Source organism: Seriola dumerili, unplaced genomic scaffold (assembly GCF_002260705.1).
Source record: "Seriola dumerili isolate Sdu_G_001 unplaced genomic scaffold, Sdu_1.0 BDQW01000331.1, whole genome shotgun sequence".
NCBI classification, from domain to species: Eukaryota; Metazoa; Chordata; class Actinopteri; order Carangiformes; family Carangidae; genus Seriola; species Seriola dumerili.
This window is the reverse complement of record NW_019174586.1, coordinates 1,501,062-1,514,888: the sequence shown is the minus strand read 5'-3', so window position 1 is coordinate 1,514,888 and position 13,827 is coordinate 1,501,062. Positions and strand designations below refer to the sequence as shown.

Genomic DNA, 13,827 nt, shown 5'->3' with positions numbered 1-13,827 from the left:
ATGCAATGGGCCAGCTGGGGTAATTTGGTATGTCAGTCAGCTCAGGAGGCTGGTAAAATGAGTAAATGACTGGATATGATTTGTATGAAAAGAATATTCTGATTATGGCTCTCAGAATAGAATATCCTCTGTCTTTTTACACTTCTCTTCATCTGCATTGTGTGCATCCCCCAGACAGATAGTGAAATGAACAGAGGGCTTTTAAACTGACTGCTCTGTGATTATATTAAGAGTGTGAGAGCGAGGAAAGAGAGGGGAGGGAGGAGATCGGGTGCCCAAGCACTAAGTATATATAATTGCTTCTTGACACATTGGCCAAATTCTGCAGTGCCAGGATCTGAGCGAAGATGATTAACGGCTGTCCGAGTGGGTGGGCACTGCAGGTCGTTCTGGGGCCTTTGGTTTCCATAGCGATCCTAGTCTAAAGGCCATATATTGCATACTGAAAAATCCCAGAGGTCCACACATTGTTAAACTACAATTATAACTCACATCGAGAGCATTGTCTGTCCACCGCGAACTCTCTTATTCATCCGACAAGCAGCTTTTCTCTCTTTTCCCTTATTTCTCATCTATTTTTTTTCTTAAATGGTCTCCTCTAGCTGGCAAGAAGATAAAGGGTGAAAATCTTGCATTCTGTGAATAATTGATGAGTGTGCTCACCTCAGAGCATCATTACAGTACGGCAGTCAGGGTAAGAGGTGAGGGTAAGATCATATTTCTGACACTAGGCTTCAGGCGGTAGAAAATTGTGTCAGTTTTTCACAAGGTTTTCATCTGCATATACAACATGAATAACAGTATCTCATTATAGCACAACGGGATAGGAATAAAATGTGACCAGGGATGTGCATGTACATACATGTTTCTGTACATAAACTGTAGAATCACATTTGAAACACAGGTGGTAAACAGAAATTTCTTAGATATCCCTGTTAAGCACATTTATTTTTTCTCCTGTCTTCTGTGTAGAAAACAAAAATGTTAAATAGTTGGTCGTGAGCTCTTTCCAACTGGAGCAAGCTGATGGCCTTCTGGCTATTACGATTGTGTCTGTATGTGTGTAAGAATGTGCGCGCATGCATGCATGTATGTGTCTGTGTGAACAGTGCAATCTAGTTAGGTGACAGATGGAGAGGGCAAGGGATGGGGGTGGGGATCAAGCACCTCTGACAGTATGGGGCCTGCACTGCACCCTGTTCCTGCTAGGTCTGAAATTGCTAAGGTAAACTAAAACCGTGCAACTGCGGGATGCCATTTCACAACTTTATTTTCCACTGAAAATGAGAACCTCTCCAGTGAAATGTTACACTAACAATGTAAAAGTTGAGTGATGAAAATGCTAGACAGGCACCTTGCTTCTCGAAGCAGACTTTATCCTGCGAAGTTTCCACTAGAATACAAATGTAAACACACTGATTGCCACAGATAAAACGCTTAAGAGATCCTGTGTGCAGCAGCATTTTTTAAGCCAAGGAAAGGCCACTGAATAAGCACATCTTAATGATGATTCACTCTGTATAATAAAAGAAAATCCCTCTGGCATCCAAACAAGAGGCTAGTCATGCAGCAATTAAGCTTAGTTAAAGGCATCAAGCAGACTATGGGTGGTTGGTGAGGCATCTTCCTCAACATGTACATCCACATGCACGTCCTTGCACACGCAAGCGCACAGACGCACACATTCACTCACTCAACCCCTCTCACATACACACACACACAATTTATTTGAGGTAAATGTGATCTCAGAAGACAAGCAGCAACAACCCACGGCTCCATCAGGGTGCCTGCGGTTGCATTGGTGGCCATCGTCAAACAAATAATGCTTTGTGACTGAAAAAAAGACAATCCAAAAGGTCATTTGTGACCTCTGGGACCAGTACTGTGCAGCATCTGTCACTAGCAAGCAGCACATGTCTGTGTCAAATGGCAAAAGGTATGCGGTGCAGCCAGCCTGCCGTGTAATAAAGGCAGTAGGCCTATATATACGTAGCATCACTGTCACCGTGGCATCGACAGGGCTCCGCAGTGGGCTGGCTTATCTGCAGAACGTCCAACATGCCATATTATATACATGAGTGGCTGGATGACTTGAGGGGCTGGTCACAGCATGGCTAACGTTATGTCTGCTCTTTAAATATGAACACTTTTTTTAGGTCACACGTGGAATGCTGTATGTATAAATATGATTGGATTCACATTTATCCCCATTGTATTTAATCTCATTGAGGAGTATGTCTAACTGCTTCACAAAGTACCTTTGGATGACATAATCAAACCTTCAGATTTATGACTGACATCAGTGATTAAAGACATTACATTTCTCAGATGTAGTAAGCATTCATCATATCCATTCATTCATATCAATGTGCTTTCTCATGCAGTGCTCTTCCTCTAATGCTTTATGAGGTTGAGGTAATCCTCACGGGAATCACCAACAATCGGCAACCTTCATGTTTGATGTTATCTCCCTTGTCACACGATTTCCACAATAAGGGTTAATGGCATAAAAAATTCAGGGGAAATTGATGAAGGAATATATAATCCATGCTCCCTCTCAGCCAACTTGCCATGCTCATATGTCTGCAGCAGACCACACCTCCATGTGGAACAAATCAATAATATTCCATTTCTAACCAAATTCCTCTTTTTGAATGGTGAAATCCAATCTTTATGGACACACTAACAAATTGGATATAGTGACAGCTGCATTAGAAACAGAAACAGAAACACAGAGAGGTGTGTAGAAATTGCATATTGAATGAATACTCTCAAAGTCTCTATGAATTCTCTCAAAGTGCAAATGAGGCAGAGTTCAGTGTATTTCCCAGATCTCCTGAATGTATTCTGTCTCTCTCACGCTCTCTCGCTCTCTCTCTCCCTCTCTCGTGCTGGCTGTCCTTCCCTCTCTCTTGCCACAGCCTATCTCCCCCCTTCATCCAGCTAAACCAATCAGGGATTTGAAGGCCTCACTTCCAATCAATTACCACCCAAATCAGTGCAGAGGCCTTTGATATAGAATCATTTGTCAAATCAGTGCAGATGGCTAGGGGCAGGTACCCCTGTGCCATAGGCCATATCCACGTGGAAATCTCTGCTCAGGGTGGGCTCTCCTGACGCTCCCCAACCTATTAATGGGAAGTCATTGTGTGCTCCAGGACTGCAGTCCAGCTGCCTGGTCCCCTAGATTGCTAATGTATAAGCATCTTAGCCTGACCAGTGGATAATACCAAGTCCCAGAGTCTACCATAATGATATGGACTATTTTTAAGGCAGGCAAAATCTTACTTGAGGTGTTCATATGGATTGCACAAAGGCTGCAGGAAGTGCACTCAAAGTGCTTTTAAAATGCAACCTGCTGTAACAAAATATACTTTAGTACCAGAGGTGTAACAATTCTGGAACCGAGACCAAACTCGGAGTAGAAACGTACACAACGTCATGTCGCGACACCAGGGTAAAAAATCAAGAGTGACGGTTACAACTAAAAGTTCTGACAGTAAGACCAGAGGAACAGCATAGTAACGATGTGTGAATTCAGTTATTTACAGTATAATTAATGAAATGCCATTGCAGAGATCTGAATAAATAGACATTCATTCAAATAAAATCATCATCATATCAAGGAAGGGGACATATTTAATGAAAGATTAGAGTGCAAATAATGATAGCAGAGTGACAGATGTAACATAAATGAAGGGAATGTAGGTGATATTGTCAACAACTGTGTACCATGAGATGAAAAAGATACAAAACAATTTTAAAAATCCACAAAAAAAACATTTTTTTCTCTGCACAATTAACTGCACATTTAGGTCATATGTATCTATATTGAGAAGAGAGTTCTGTGTAAAAACCCAGCTCTCCACGGAGTAGTTAAAGGCTGCAGGAAGTTGCATCAGTACAGCACGTGTTGCAAGCTATACTATTAACTGGCAGAAATGTCATCAATAACTCCTCTTCCCTGCTGCTCACTTCTTTTTCACAATGTCAACGCGCCATCCCGAGCAGTTGCAAACTGTGTCTCGAATGGGGAAAGTTTCCAAACATGGACTATTCCTCCATAGATTGTGCCATTAATGCATGATTGGTTCATTCATTAAACAGGCTTGGGAGAAAAGCAATTTGCCACTGCTGATGTAGTGCTGAGTAGTGGGAGGAATATAAGACGTAAAGTCTGTCCATGTGGTTGTGACTTTTTAGCATAAAAATTCCAAGCAATTTCATCTAAATGAAAGAAGAAAAAAAAACGATTTGTAGCTTGCACTTCAGTAATGCGTATTAAGTAACTCTTCCATCTCTCTTACTGACTAAATACACTAATACATCCATGACATATAGACTTTGTAATGCAATTCATTAGGGGTTATATGGTGGATTTTTCTTTTTTGATTCATATAACACACAGTCGGTCACATTTCTCACATGAACTGATGCTGTGTCAGCTACCCACACTTCAATAAATAAACTTACAGTTCAGTTACTTTTTTAGGTCAATGTGTCAAGGCCGGTTCGACATTATATTTTTGCTTAGGTATTGCTGCTCGGACTAAAACATATACAACTCTGCTGTGAGATTCTTCTGCACATCATTATCGATCTGCTGTCCACATGAGCCAGACCTTGTCACCTATCACCCACAACAAAATCGGTTGCATTATTTACGCTGTATAGCGCTGTAGACTTCTTGGCTGAAACTACGCTTGACTTAACTTTTTTTTAATGATGATTTCACGTTTTGAAACTTCATATGATGCACACAGTGCAAAGTTAGTTTTTGGAGAAATAGTTTCTGTTTCTGGCACTTTAACACTGTCTTGATCCACTGAATGACGTTGACAGGTGATTTCCATCAAAAGAGTGATGGTGTGTTTCTCCTGGTTAAGGTAAGTGGTAAGTTCACAACCAGAAGGGAAGAACATCAAAGCAGCTGTGCACTGCTTGGGGTCAAACATTAAGTTGTAACAGAACACCATTTAAAAAGCACTTGAAAATCTTGTCATCTTAATGTGTGCTTCATAAATGCAGCAATCTTTACCAATTACCCAAAATAGTAGTTTAACACCCGTCGCTGGTGACTGAAAGCATCGTTTCCAGCTCAGCCATGGTTACTTCCTGGTTAAAATCTCCCTGAAAGACTGCAAAAGCTGCAGAAAAAAAATCATAATGCGGTAACTCTGTTGCAAATAGGTGCCCACTGAGCTATTGACCTTATAAACAGTGCATGTGTGGGCTTAGTTTTGTTGTGAATTGAACCTAACAGTTTAAACCTCCAATAGACAGAACTTGATACTGAACTGAGGAGAGTCAGAAGTAGAGCTGAATGTCACAGCATTGTGAACATCAATAGGATTGAGATGATTCCCATGTACGTACTGAAGTGCATTGGAAAAACAGCGAACAAACAACATAATCAGTGAAGTAATGCTGGATATTAATGGCATTTTAGATACTTAATGTCTGAATGTGAGACTATTATGGCTAGCCCACTATTCAAGTGTAGAAAGAATTCAAACTGAATGAAACCATGTCTCCTAATGATAAATTATGGATAAGATTAATATTATGCTACATAAATCATCCAGTATCTTCTCAATATATCTTACCAAGACTACGTTGTGTATGTATATGTATATGTCCGGGATAGAGGGTGTGATATGCTGTACAGACTGCAAAGCCCCTTGAGGCAAATCTGTGATTTATCACATTGGATTATATATATAAAATTGACTTATGTGACTTCTCAGAATTTTGTGTATTTTGGAAATTGTGCTTTTCTAGTACAGGATGAGTCACAGCGGTCCATCCATCTGCCTCTTCTAAAAAGTTCAGCAGAGCCGCAGGTTGGAAAATACTGGATATATTGAGTATAATATTATTACACTGTATTTGTCCTTGTAAGGTAATAAATTGGACTATTGTATAGGCAAAGATAAAATGCAGTATTGATCTGTGATGTAAAGAAAAGACAATTACTTGTTGACAGAGAATAGTGCGTTGTCTAAATTATGCCTAAATAACTTCTAATTTAAAAAGTAAATTTTGAGGTTTAGGTTTTATGTGCCAAGACACAGGAGGGTGGAGAGGCTTAACAATTATTCAACAGAAACATAATAAGAGTCATTCATGTTTTTAGCTACAGCTACATAATAAATGCAGGTGGGATTATATCAGTATGCCAGGGTTATAGAGGCTTTTTTAGAATTTATATATTTATATATATATATATTTTTTTTTTTTCAATAATTTTGTGTATGACCAGTCAAGCATTTCTAATACCTGGACAGGTGTGAAATTCCCCCTGCTGAAGCATAAACAATGCAACTAAATTATTTTTCACTGTCATTGATTTTCCTGGCAAAGTTGTTGTCATGTAATTGTTTGCCATTAGAAGAAAACTGTGTAGTTAGATTTCCATGTTTAATGACTTAAACAAAGCCTTTGAGGCTTCATTAGTTTGCACAATGGTGCAGCCCAAAAGAGATTGTCTAAGAAATAGAAGTTAAAACAAACAGAACTTGTGTCCTCAGGTGATCCGGCCTGTCAAAAGCAGAATGAAATAATGAATAACTGAAAACATAAATAAATATATAAATATAAAACCTTTGAAATCCAAAACCTTTAATTTATAGATAAAGCATTAATCATAAAATGTTCAAGATTCATTGTTATGGCCTAAGTTATAAAAGAGCTTCTTTTAATGATTTTATTCATGAGCAAAGTATTATTCAATGCCTTCATCTTTCAGTGATGTATCCTGGCCTCTTATTTTTTCCTCCCAACCATTATAAATCAGTGCAGTGCTGTGGGATGACATGGATACCAGCCCTCGGTTCTTTGTGCAACAATAAGACAAGTTCTCTGTGGTGTTTGATACACATTCTTTTAGAGTCTGTCTTCAGATCAACACAGCACAACTGTGTCTCTGGCAGACAGAACAAAGATCGCCCAAATTAGAAATGAAAAATAAATCTTAAAAAAAAAAAAAAAAAACCCAAGGAGCCAATGACCGCAAGCATACTAACTCAAACGACCTCAGTGGCCAGTCGGTATCTGCAAACATACTTTAACCGAAGCCGTATTTTAGCAGCAATCACCATAATAATCACCAAGCTGCATTTGCAGATAGCCTAGTGGATGTGTCTTCTGTTCTCCAGTTTCACAATTTATAGTCATCATACAAGAAGCGCTTCCACTGTAGGTGTAGCTAATCAAACTACATTTCTATTTCCTATTAAAATGCTTTCTGTTTTCTCCACTGCCATCACATCTTTGTTTTATGGAGAGAAGCTGTTATTTAGGTTTTAAGCCTACCTCACGACGTACCCACTCATCAGTTAAATTAACTACAAACATGTGATGTCTTGTCAAGAATATCCTGCGATACTATGAGAGGTGTCTCAATGTGCCTCATTAGTTTTCCTCCTGCTAGTTTGCTTTCTTCAGTACACTGTAGTTTGTGCGTCGTTGTCAAAAGACTGTTTAGACAGTAGTAAGTGTCATCTCCTAATTTTGCTCCAGTTATGAAAGGACACAGTTTTGTGACACAGATTTCAAGATCTCTGAAATGCCTTGTATTACCTCAGACAGAAAGGAAAAACAAACAAACAAAAAAAAAACAACAACAACAAAAACAAGAAAAAAATATATTAATAAGAGGAAATTGGAGTTTGGAGATGATTACAAGTGTGTGAGCTCTCTAAGCAAGAACATGCTGCATTGCTCAGGATATTTTTCTCACCCTCTGCCTTTGCATATTTCACACTGGTGTCGTCTTTGGAGATGTAAGTCATACTGAGAGAATTTGACTCTGCATGCTAAAAAGGCATAAATACGTGTAGAGAAAAAAAAAAAAAAAAACATAACCAGCGGATGACCTTATTACGCTCAGTGTGTACCATGCAGTAGCAATATTGCCTTTATTTGTCATTATTACCACCCGCCATTACTGCGAGTAGGAGGAATATCAATTTCAAAAAGGGGGCCTCTGACTAAATGTTAAGGAGCCCCCTGTCATGTGAGACACATCCCCACTGTTATGAGTGGGCAGATATGGCTGTGCTTTACTACTTATGGATATTCAGTGGAAGAGCAGGGGTCCTGCTGTAATAAGGCATTTACCAATGCAGAGTAGCACTTTGCACTGTGAGAACATATGTTAATGTTCTTGGCTGTGGCCAGAGAAACAGCAAGAGGTTTTGGAAAAAAAAAAACAAAAAAAAAAAAACACTTGGGACCGGCCTCCTGGAGCACATATTTGCCTTCTACAAAGATATTAATGTGACTGGTGCTCAGTGGTGGAGGAGAAGGAAAAATTACCCTGGCAGTGAGGAGAAGTTTGTTTTGGTGATGGTGATGGACCCCAATTGGGTGAGGCAGGCTGGGGGAAGAGGGACAGCTCTGTACTCTGTGGCTTTTGAATTACATCAATGGCACACTTTTAACTGACTGCGCTGCCAGAAAAACTGACATCAACATACTTGAGGAAGATATGCGTGGAGCAAATGGGGATATGACTGTGAGCCTGGTCTCTGTGCTTAATCAATGTTTTACCAAGACTGTGTCACTGGCTTTGCAAGAAGGATTGTCTGTGTTCCTTCTCAAGAGTTGACAGTTACAGTAACAAGTTGTCAGTTGAGGAAGATATTTAAAAAAAAAAAAAAAAAAGTATGCTATGGATAGAAGTTACCATTTATGAACATGGTTGAAAAATGATATTTTCCATTTTCCATACCGTGTGTTAAGACATACTATTTACCTTCCAAATGCAGCCGGCAATATGTAGATGAGAGTTTATGTAGAAAAGGATTTTCTGCAACCAAAGACAGTGAGAACGCGTCTTGCTTGGCTTTTCCATTCATATGGATTACCTGAGAAAATATTCATGAACTTGGCTTTGGTCTCACTGGAGTCGGTGGAGGAAGTACTGTCTCTTCCTGAATATTGAGTATGTTGACGGCTAATATTTCATCGGTAGCAGCGATGGTCAAAGTAGTTCTTGTTTGCTGTGTCCATCGAATGTTACTGTAATTAAGCAGCATCTTATTGTTTGTCTTTTTCAGAAAATCATGGCTTACTTTACTGTCTGTCCTTTGGCTTTTATTACCATTTCAGTGGGAGGAGTGAAGCCCTGACCTTGGCTGGGTGTCCTTATGACCTGCACCACCCTTACTTGGTTTTTCCATAGCAGAGAGCTAACACAAAGATACTGCTCATTTACAACTTGAAAATATCTATTCACACTCACTTGACAGCATCATTCAACACTCCAAATATGCGTATGAGGTGTGAAAAAGAACAATGTGTTGCTAATTCTGAAATTGCTGAAATGCTAAAAAAATTAACCCAGCTGGGATAATATACAGTACTATATCAATTATATTAAAAGTTTTAACTCCTTTGTGCTAAAGACACATTTCTTTCATGGCTGTTATGATGTCTGTCTTGTTAAGTGGAATAACCTAGTAACAGATACAAGATTTATTCATCTAACTGGAAATTTAAAAGAAAGCTTTCTCTATTCTGAGATGCAGTTACATCTTCAGTGGTTAAGGTTGTGATCTACCACGTAGGTAACAGAAATGATAGAATTGTTCGACTTACAACTGACAGGAAATGGTTGTACACACATTCCAGTTATCTCGCTGATAAATTTGATCTCTTAATATAAATTGATCTCTGCATACTGATCAGATTGCCCATAACGGGAATTGTAACGAACGCAATCTTTTTGAAGCGAGACCCCTCAACAGTAGAAAGACGATTGTTATTATTAGAAACATTAATGTGATATATAATGTAATAATAATAGTATTATCACTTCTTGTTCTGGGGCTCTCATTGAAATTTATAACCATGCCACAGTCGTTTGGAGTGTTCATGTTTCACAGGCTTCTTTGTGAAATCCTCATGCTCGTGGTGATATGTGAAGAGTGACAGTGAATGCACTTTGAAACTGAGATGAAATTAGCTGAATGATATTACTGCTAACCATTTGGCTATCAGTTGTGGGTTTAAATTTAAGTCAGAAGCAACTCCCAGTTTTCAGGAGATCATTTCCATAAACGTTCTGAGAATCATTAATCAGTATCATCATTGTGCTCCGTGTTTGTCAGTGAATGACAATGATTCGGGCGCTTTGCTTCAAACGCCAGCCTGCGATACAGTATGTCACCGCACATCACAATCTATGGACAATGCCTCTGCCAGTCTCAATGAAGGAAACTGTCAGGCATTTCAATGGGAGAAAGATCAAACGGATGAACAATTCACATTACTGGGAAATCTTGATAAACTGAAGTTTTGACACATCAAGGGGATTTCCATTCTCCTTTCCACCGTGTTTCCTCTTTGACAGTGCACTTAGTGGCCACTTTATTATACACACCTCCCTGTTAATGCAGCTCCCTTCTTCAGACAGTGAGTCAAGCCTTTGTGACTCATTATGCAGGCAGACAGAGTTGAGAGGTTCACTCACTGTCCAGCTGAGCCTGTGGGCTCCTAGCATGTGTCACCAGCATCTACAGTGTCTGCTTTCATTCAAATGCTACACCAACTTTTTTTTTTTCTCTTTTCTTTACTGATTCTGATCCAAGGTATCCTAATCAGATTGCTGTAATGTGGACTTGTGTTGATGTTGAAAATCAACACACTACTATGTTGTATGGCACATGAAAGGAGACCACTGGACAAAACTTTAACATATTGTAGAAGCTTCAGTAGGCATATGATCATTAAAACTGAATCTACAAAGAGAAATCTTTACTAGTCTTATAAATCCTTGTTTCTATTGCCACATGCAGATGATTCATGGATCTATCCCAGCTGGTACCAACATCAGAGGGTGTTGTATTCTTTAAGCCACAGCCTACTTAACAGATTACTCTAGTGCTTTTTTCAAACCTACTGGTAGTATAACACATTGTGTAAAAAGAAAGAAAAAAAAAAAGAAGATGTAACCCATGTCTAATCACATGTAAGGTGATGTAATAGCATGGACACTACAACAATGCTCTCTTCTCCCACTGAGCAGCAACCTTGTTGTGGGTGTAGCTGACGTGGGTTTTTTTTTGTTTTAGTGTTTTTTCCAGCAACTAGTAATTGAAACATTATGGATAATATTTCAATATTTTTATGTTTTACGGCCAAGTGAACATGCGGTTTCTGAATCACTTGCTTTCTTCCTGACCATCTTTTTGGTTTATCTTTGAGGCCAGCAGCAACATCTAATCCTCATCCCTTGTATCTGCACAGAACCAAATAGCAAACACATGAACCATGACATAATTCCTCTGCTATGTCCTGGCTAAACAGGAAATGTGTTTTTAATATCATATTCATAAAGCAGAGGCCGTCGGTTGTAAAGGTCTGGATATTGTTATGCATCAATAAGATTATCGTCTTCAGTTGTGGCAGCTACAGCTGACGTTCTATCACCCAGCGAGACTGTCCTCTAAAAAAATAATAAAAAGAGCCCCCAGATCATCTGTGCGATCAGCTTATTACAGCCCACAGGAGGAAAGGAGGAAGTAAGGTGACGTTAAGTCTGTGTTAGGAGGAGGGGTTAGGGTGGATGGATGGATGGATGGATGTTGAAAAAAAGTTTTGAACAAATATGGGAAAGTTTATTGTTTAAGCTAATCACAGTGGCACAAAAGGTAGCTAGGGTAAAAAGGTATCTTTGCACGTGTGAAAGATAAATAAATAAAAAAAAAGCTAGCATGCTAAAACATTAGCCATGTGCAGGTTAAGTAACTCTTTACGTTGGTGGTAAGGAAGGGCACTGGGTTGATGTCTGTGATGCAATGGATACTTTATATTGCAGGAAACAAATCTCAGATACATGTCCACCAGTACTTTGTGTATTTATATTTTTGCTAACATTATTGCTGACCGGCTGCAACCCTTCATATTGACAGTGTAGCCTACTTCAAAGGGTTTTTTTTTTTTTTTTCTGGCAAGATAATGTGTCACTGTCTCAAGATGTTTCCAGGAAATTACTTTACTCCAATGGTCTGCGCAGTCCCCAGATCACAGCCTAATAAAACACTTCTGGGATGGGGGAAAGTGGGGTCTTCACAGCATTCACGCCACTGAAAAACTGCAAAAACTACACTGTCAAGTGAGTATAGATCAGAATCCCTATGGAACACTTCTGGCACCTTGCTGAATCAATGTTTCAAAAAAAAAAAGAAAAGAAAAAGAAGATCTGGCAGTTCAGAGGGTCGAACAGGGCCCCACACAGTATTACCAAGGTGTACCTAATAAAATTGTCAATGAGAGTATTTACAGAACTGGAAAGGACTACACTTCAGTCAGAGACCTCCGGCTCAAATATCCTTCCCTTCCTCGACTTCTTAGCACAGACACCATGACATCCGGAATTTGCATAGTAGTAAAGAGTAATGTAGCTCTTGGAGGCTGGTGTGACACTCATTCAAAACACCTTCCCTTTTTTTCCCCAGTGTAGTCTAGAGCAAAAGGGGTTGAGCAGGCAGTGAGTGATGTGGGTAAAGAAAGTCAGACACTTCCTCAGCCGTAGTCAACCTCAAAGAGCATTTTGTCATGTATCTTCACTTGGTAAAGTACCTGCAACCTTCTTCACATCACTACTGAATCAAGGTCTGTTTCGCTGTATTTGATGCTGTTTGATGTCAGCTGTTATGTGAGACAAGTAATGGAAGGAAAAAAAGAAAAGCACATCTCCCCTAAAACTGCCATAGGAATTTTTTTCTTGTTTTCTTTTTTTCTGTCTTCGTCTTTTAGCACATGGATGATTTTTGTTAAGCGATAATTATTAAGTTAGATGTCACAGCATTATGAAGGATGTCCTTCAAGCCGCACCTGATTTCAAGGGACAGCTTGACAAAACTCACTTTGAATTTGGTTGAAAGCATGTCTAATTGAATTTTGATACGTAATTAAATCAAGCAATAAATCAGCCCAGATCCCACTGCAACCGACAATTCAACACTCCTGAGCACCACAAGCTAATTATGATGAAGTTATTATCTCAGCCAAAGGGAGTACTCTGAATGGCTCCTTCTGCATCATGTAGAATCTTTTCAACTAGAATGTACTCAACCTTGAGGAAAGGGCATCTCTCATATTAAGGATCCACAAGATCCTATAAATGTCACTCGCTCGGTTGGTAATGTATCCACGTTGAAACAATGTCCCACTTTAAAGCAGGTGATTACTTAAAGCAGTCATAGCAGTCGAATGTTTTTGACTCACTTGTGCGCATAAACACATTGATGCACCATGCCAGAAATTATCTGATGTGTTGTACCTCAGTAATTACAGCTGGTAGTAATTTCTGTCAATAATCCCTCGATGTGTAGGAAGTGGCTATATTGATTTAACATGGATTTAGAGCATCATCCTCATCATCTGGTTTCCAGTCTCATATGGTTAATCAATTACATCCCCTGCGATTTAAATATGCTTTAGATGCCATGCACTGCGCATGTAATCTCATGACATAAGGTATTAAATGAAGTCTAATTATAACTTTGCAGCTATGTGTCACATCATACTCTTTTAATACCTTCACTAAGAAGACAAATTGGTGTGTCAGTCAGGACGGGTGCTGCATTTTGATTCAAACAAAATTCAGAAGTTAGTTAAGACTGTCACGTGATCCTTGTAAATAAATATGCATACATGAATAAAATGTGTTTTAATGATCAGCCTGCTTGAAGCTGAGCAACCTTTTACAAATACATAAAGAAGTGGAAAAAGGCATAATTCTCCAACTCCCCAGACAACCATACTAGATCTAGCTGGTATGGTTTTCATAAATGAATCCTCTGCAACAATTACTGG

General features: G+C 39.2%; 1 protein-coding gene across 1 annotated transcript in view; it reads left to right on the top strand.

Annotated features, from left to right (window-relative positions):
• The window catches only part of LOC111232503 (protocadherin-11 X-linked-like), a 114,724-nt gene that overhangs the window by 47,688 nt on the left and 53,209 nt on the right, over positions 1-13,827 (top strand). The window contains exon 4 of the mRNA XM_022760061.1: positions 13,189-13,191. Within this exon, the coding sequence (XP_022615782.1) occupies positions 13,189-13,191 (3 nt within the window). The remainder of the gene's footprint in view (positions 1-13,188; positions 13,192-13,827) is intronic.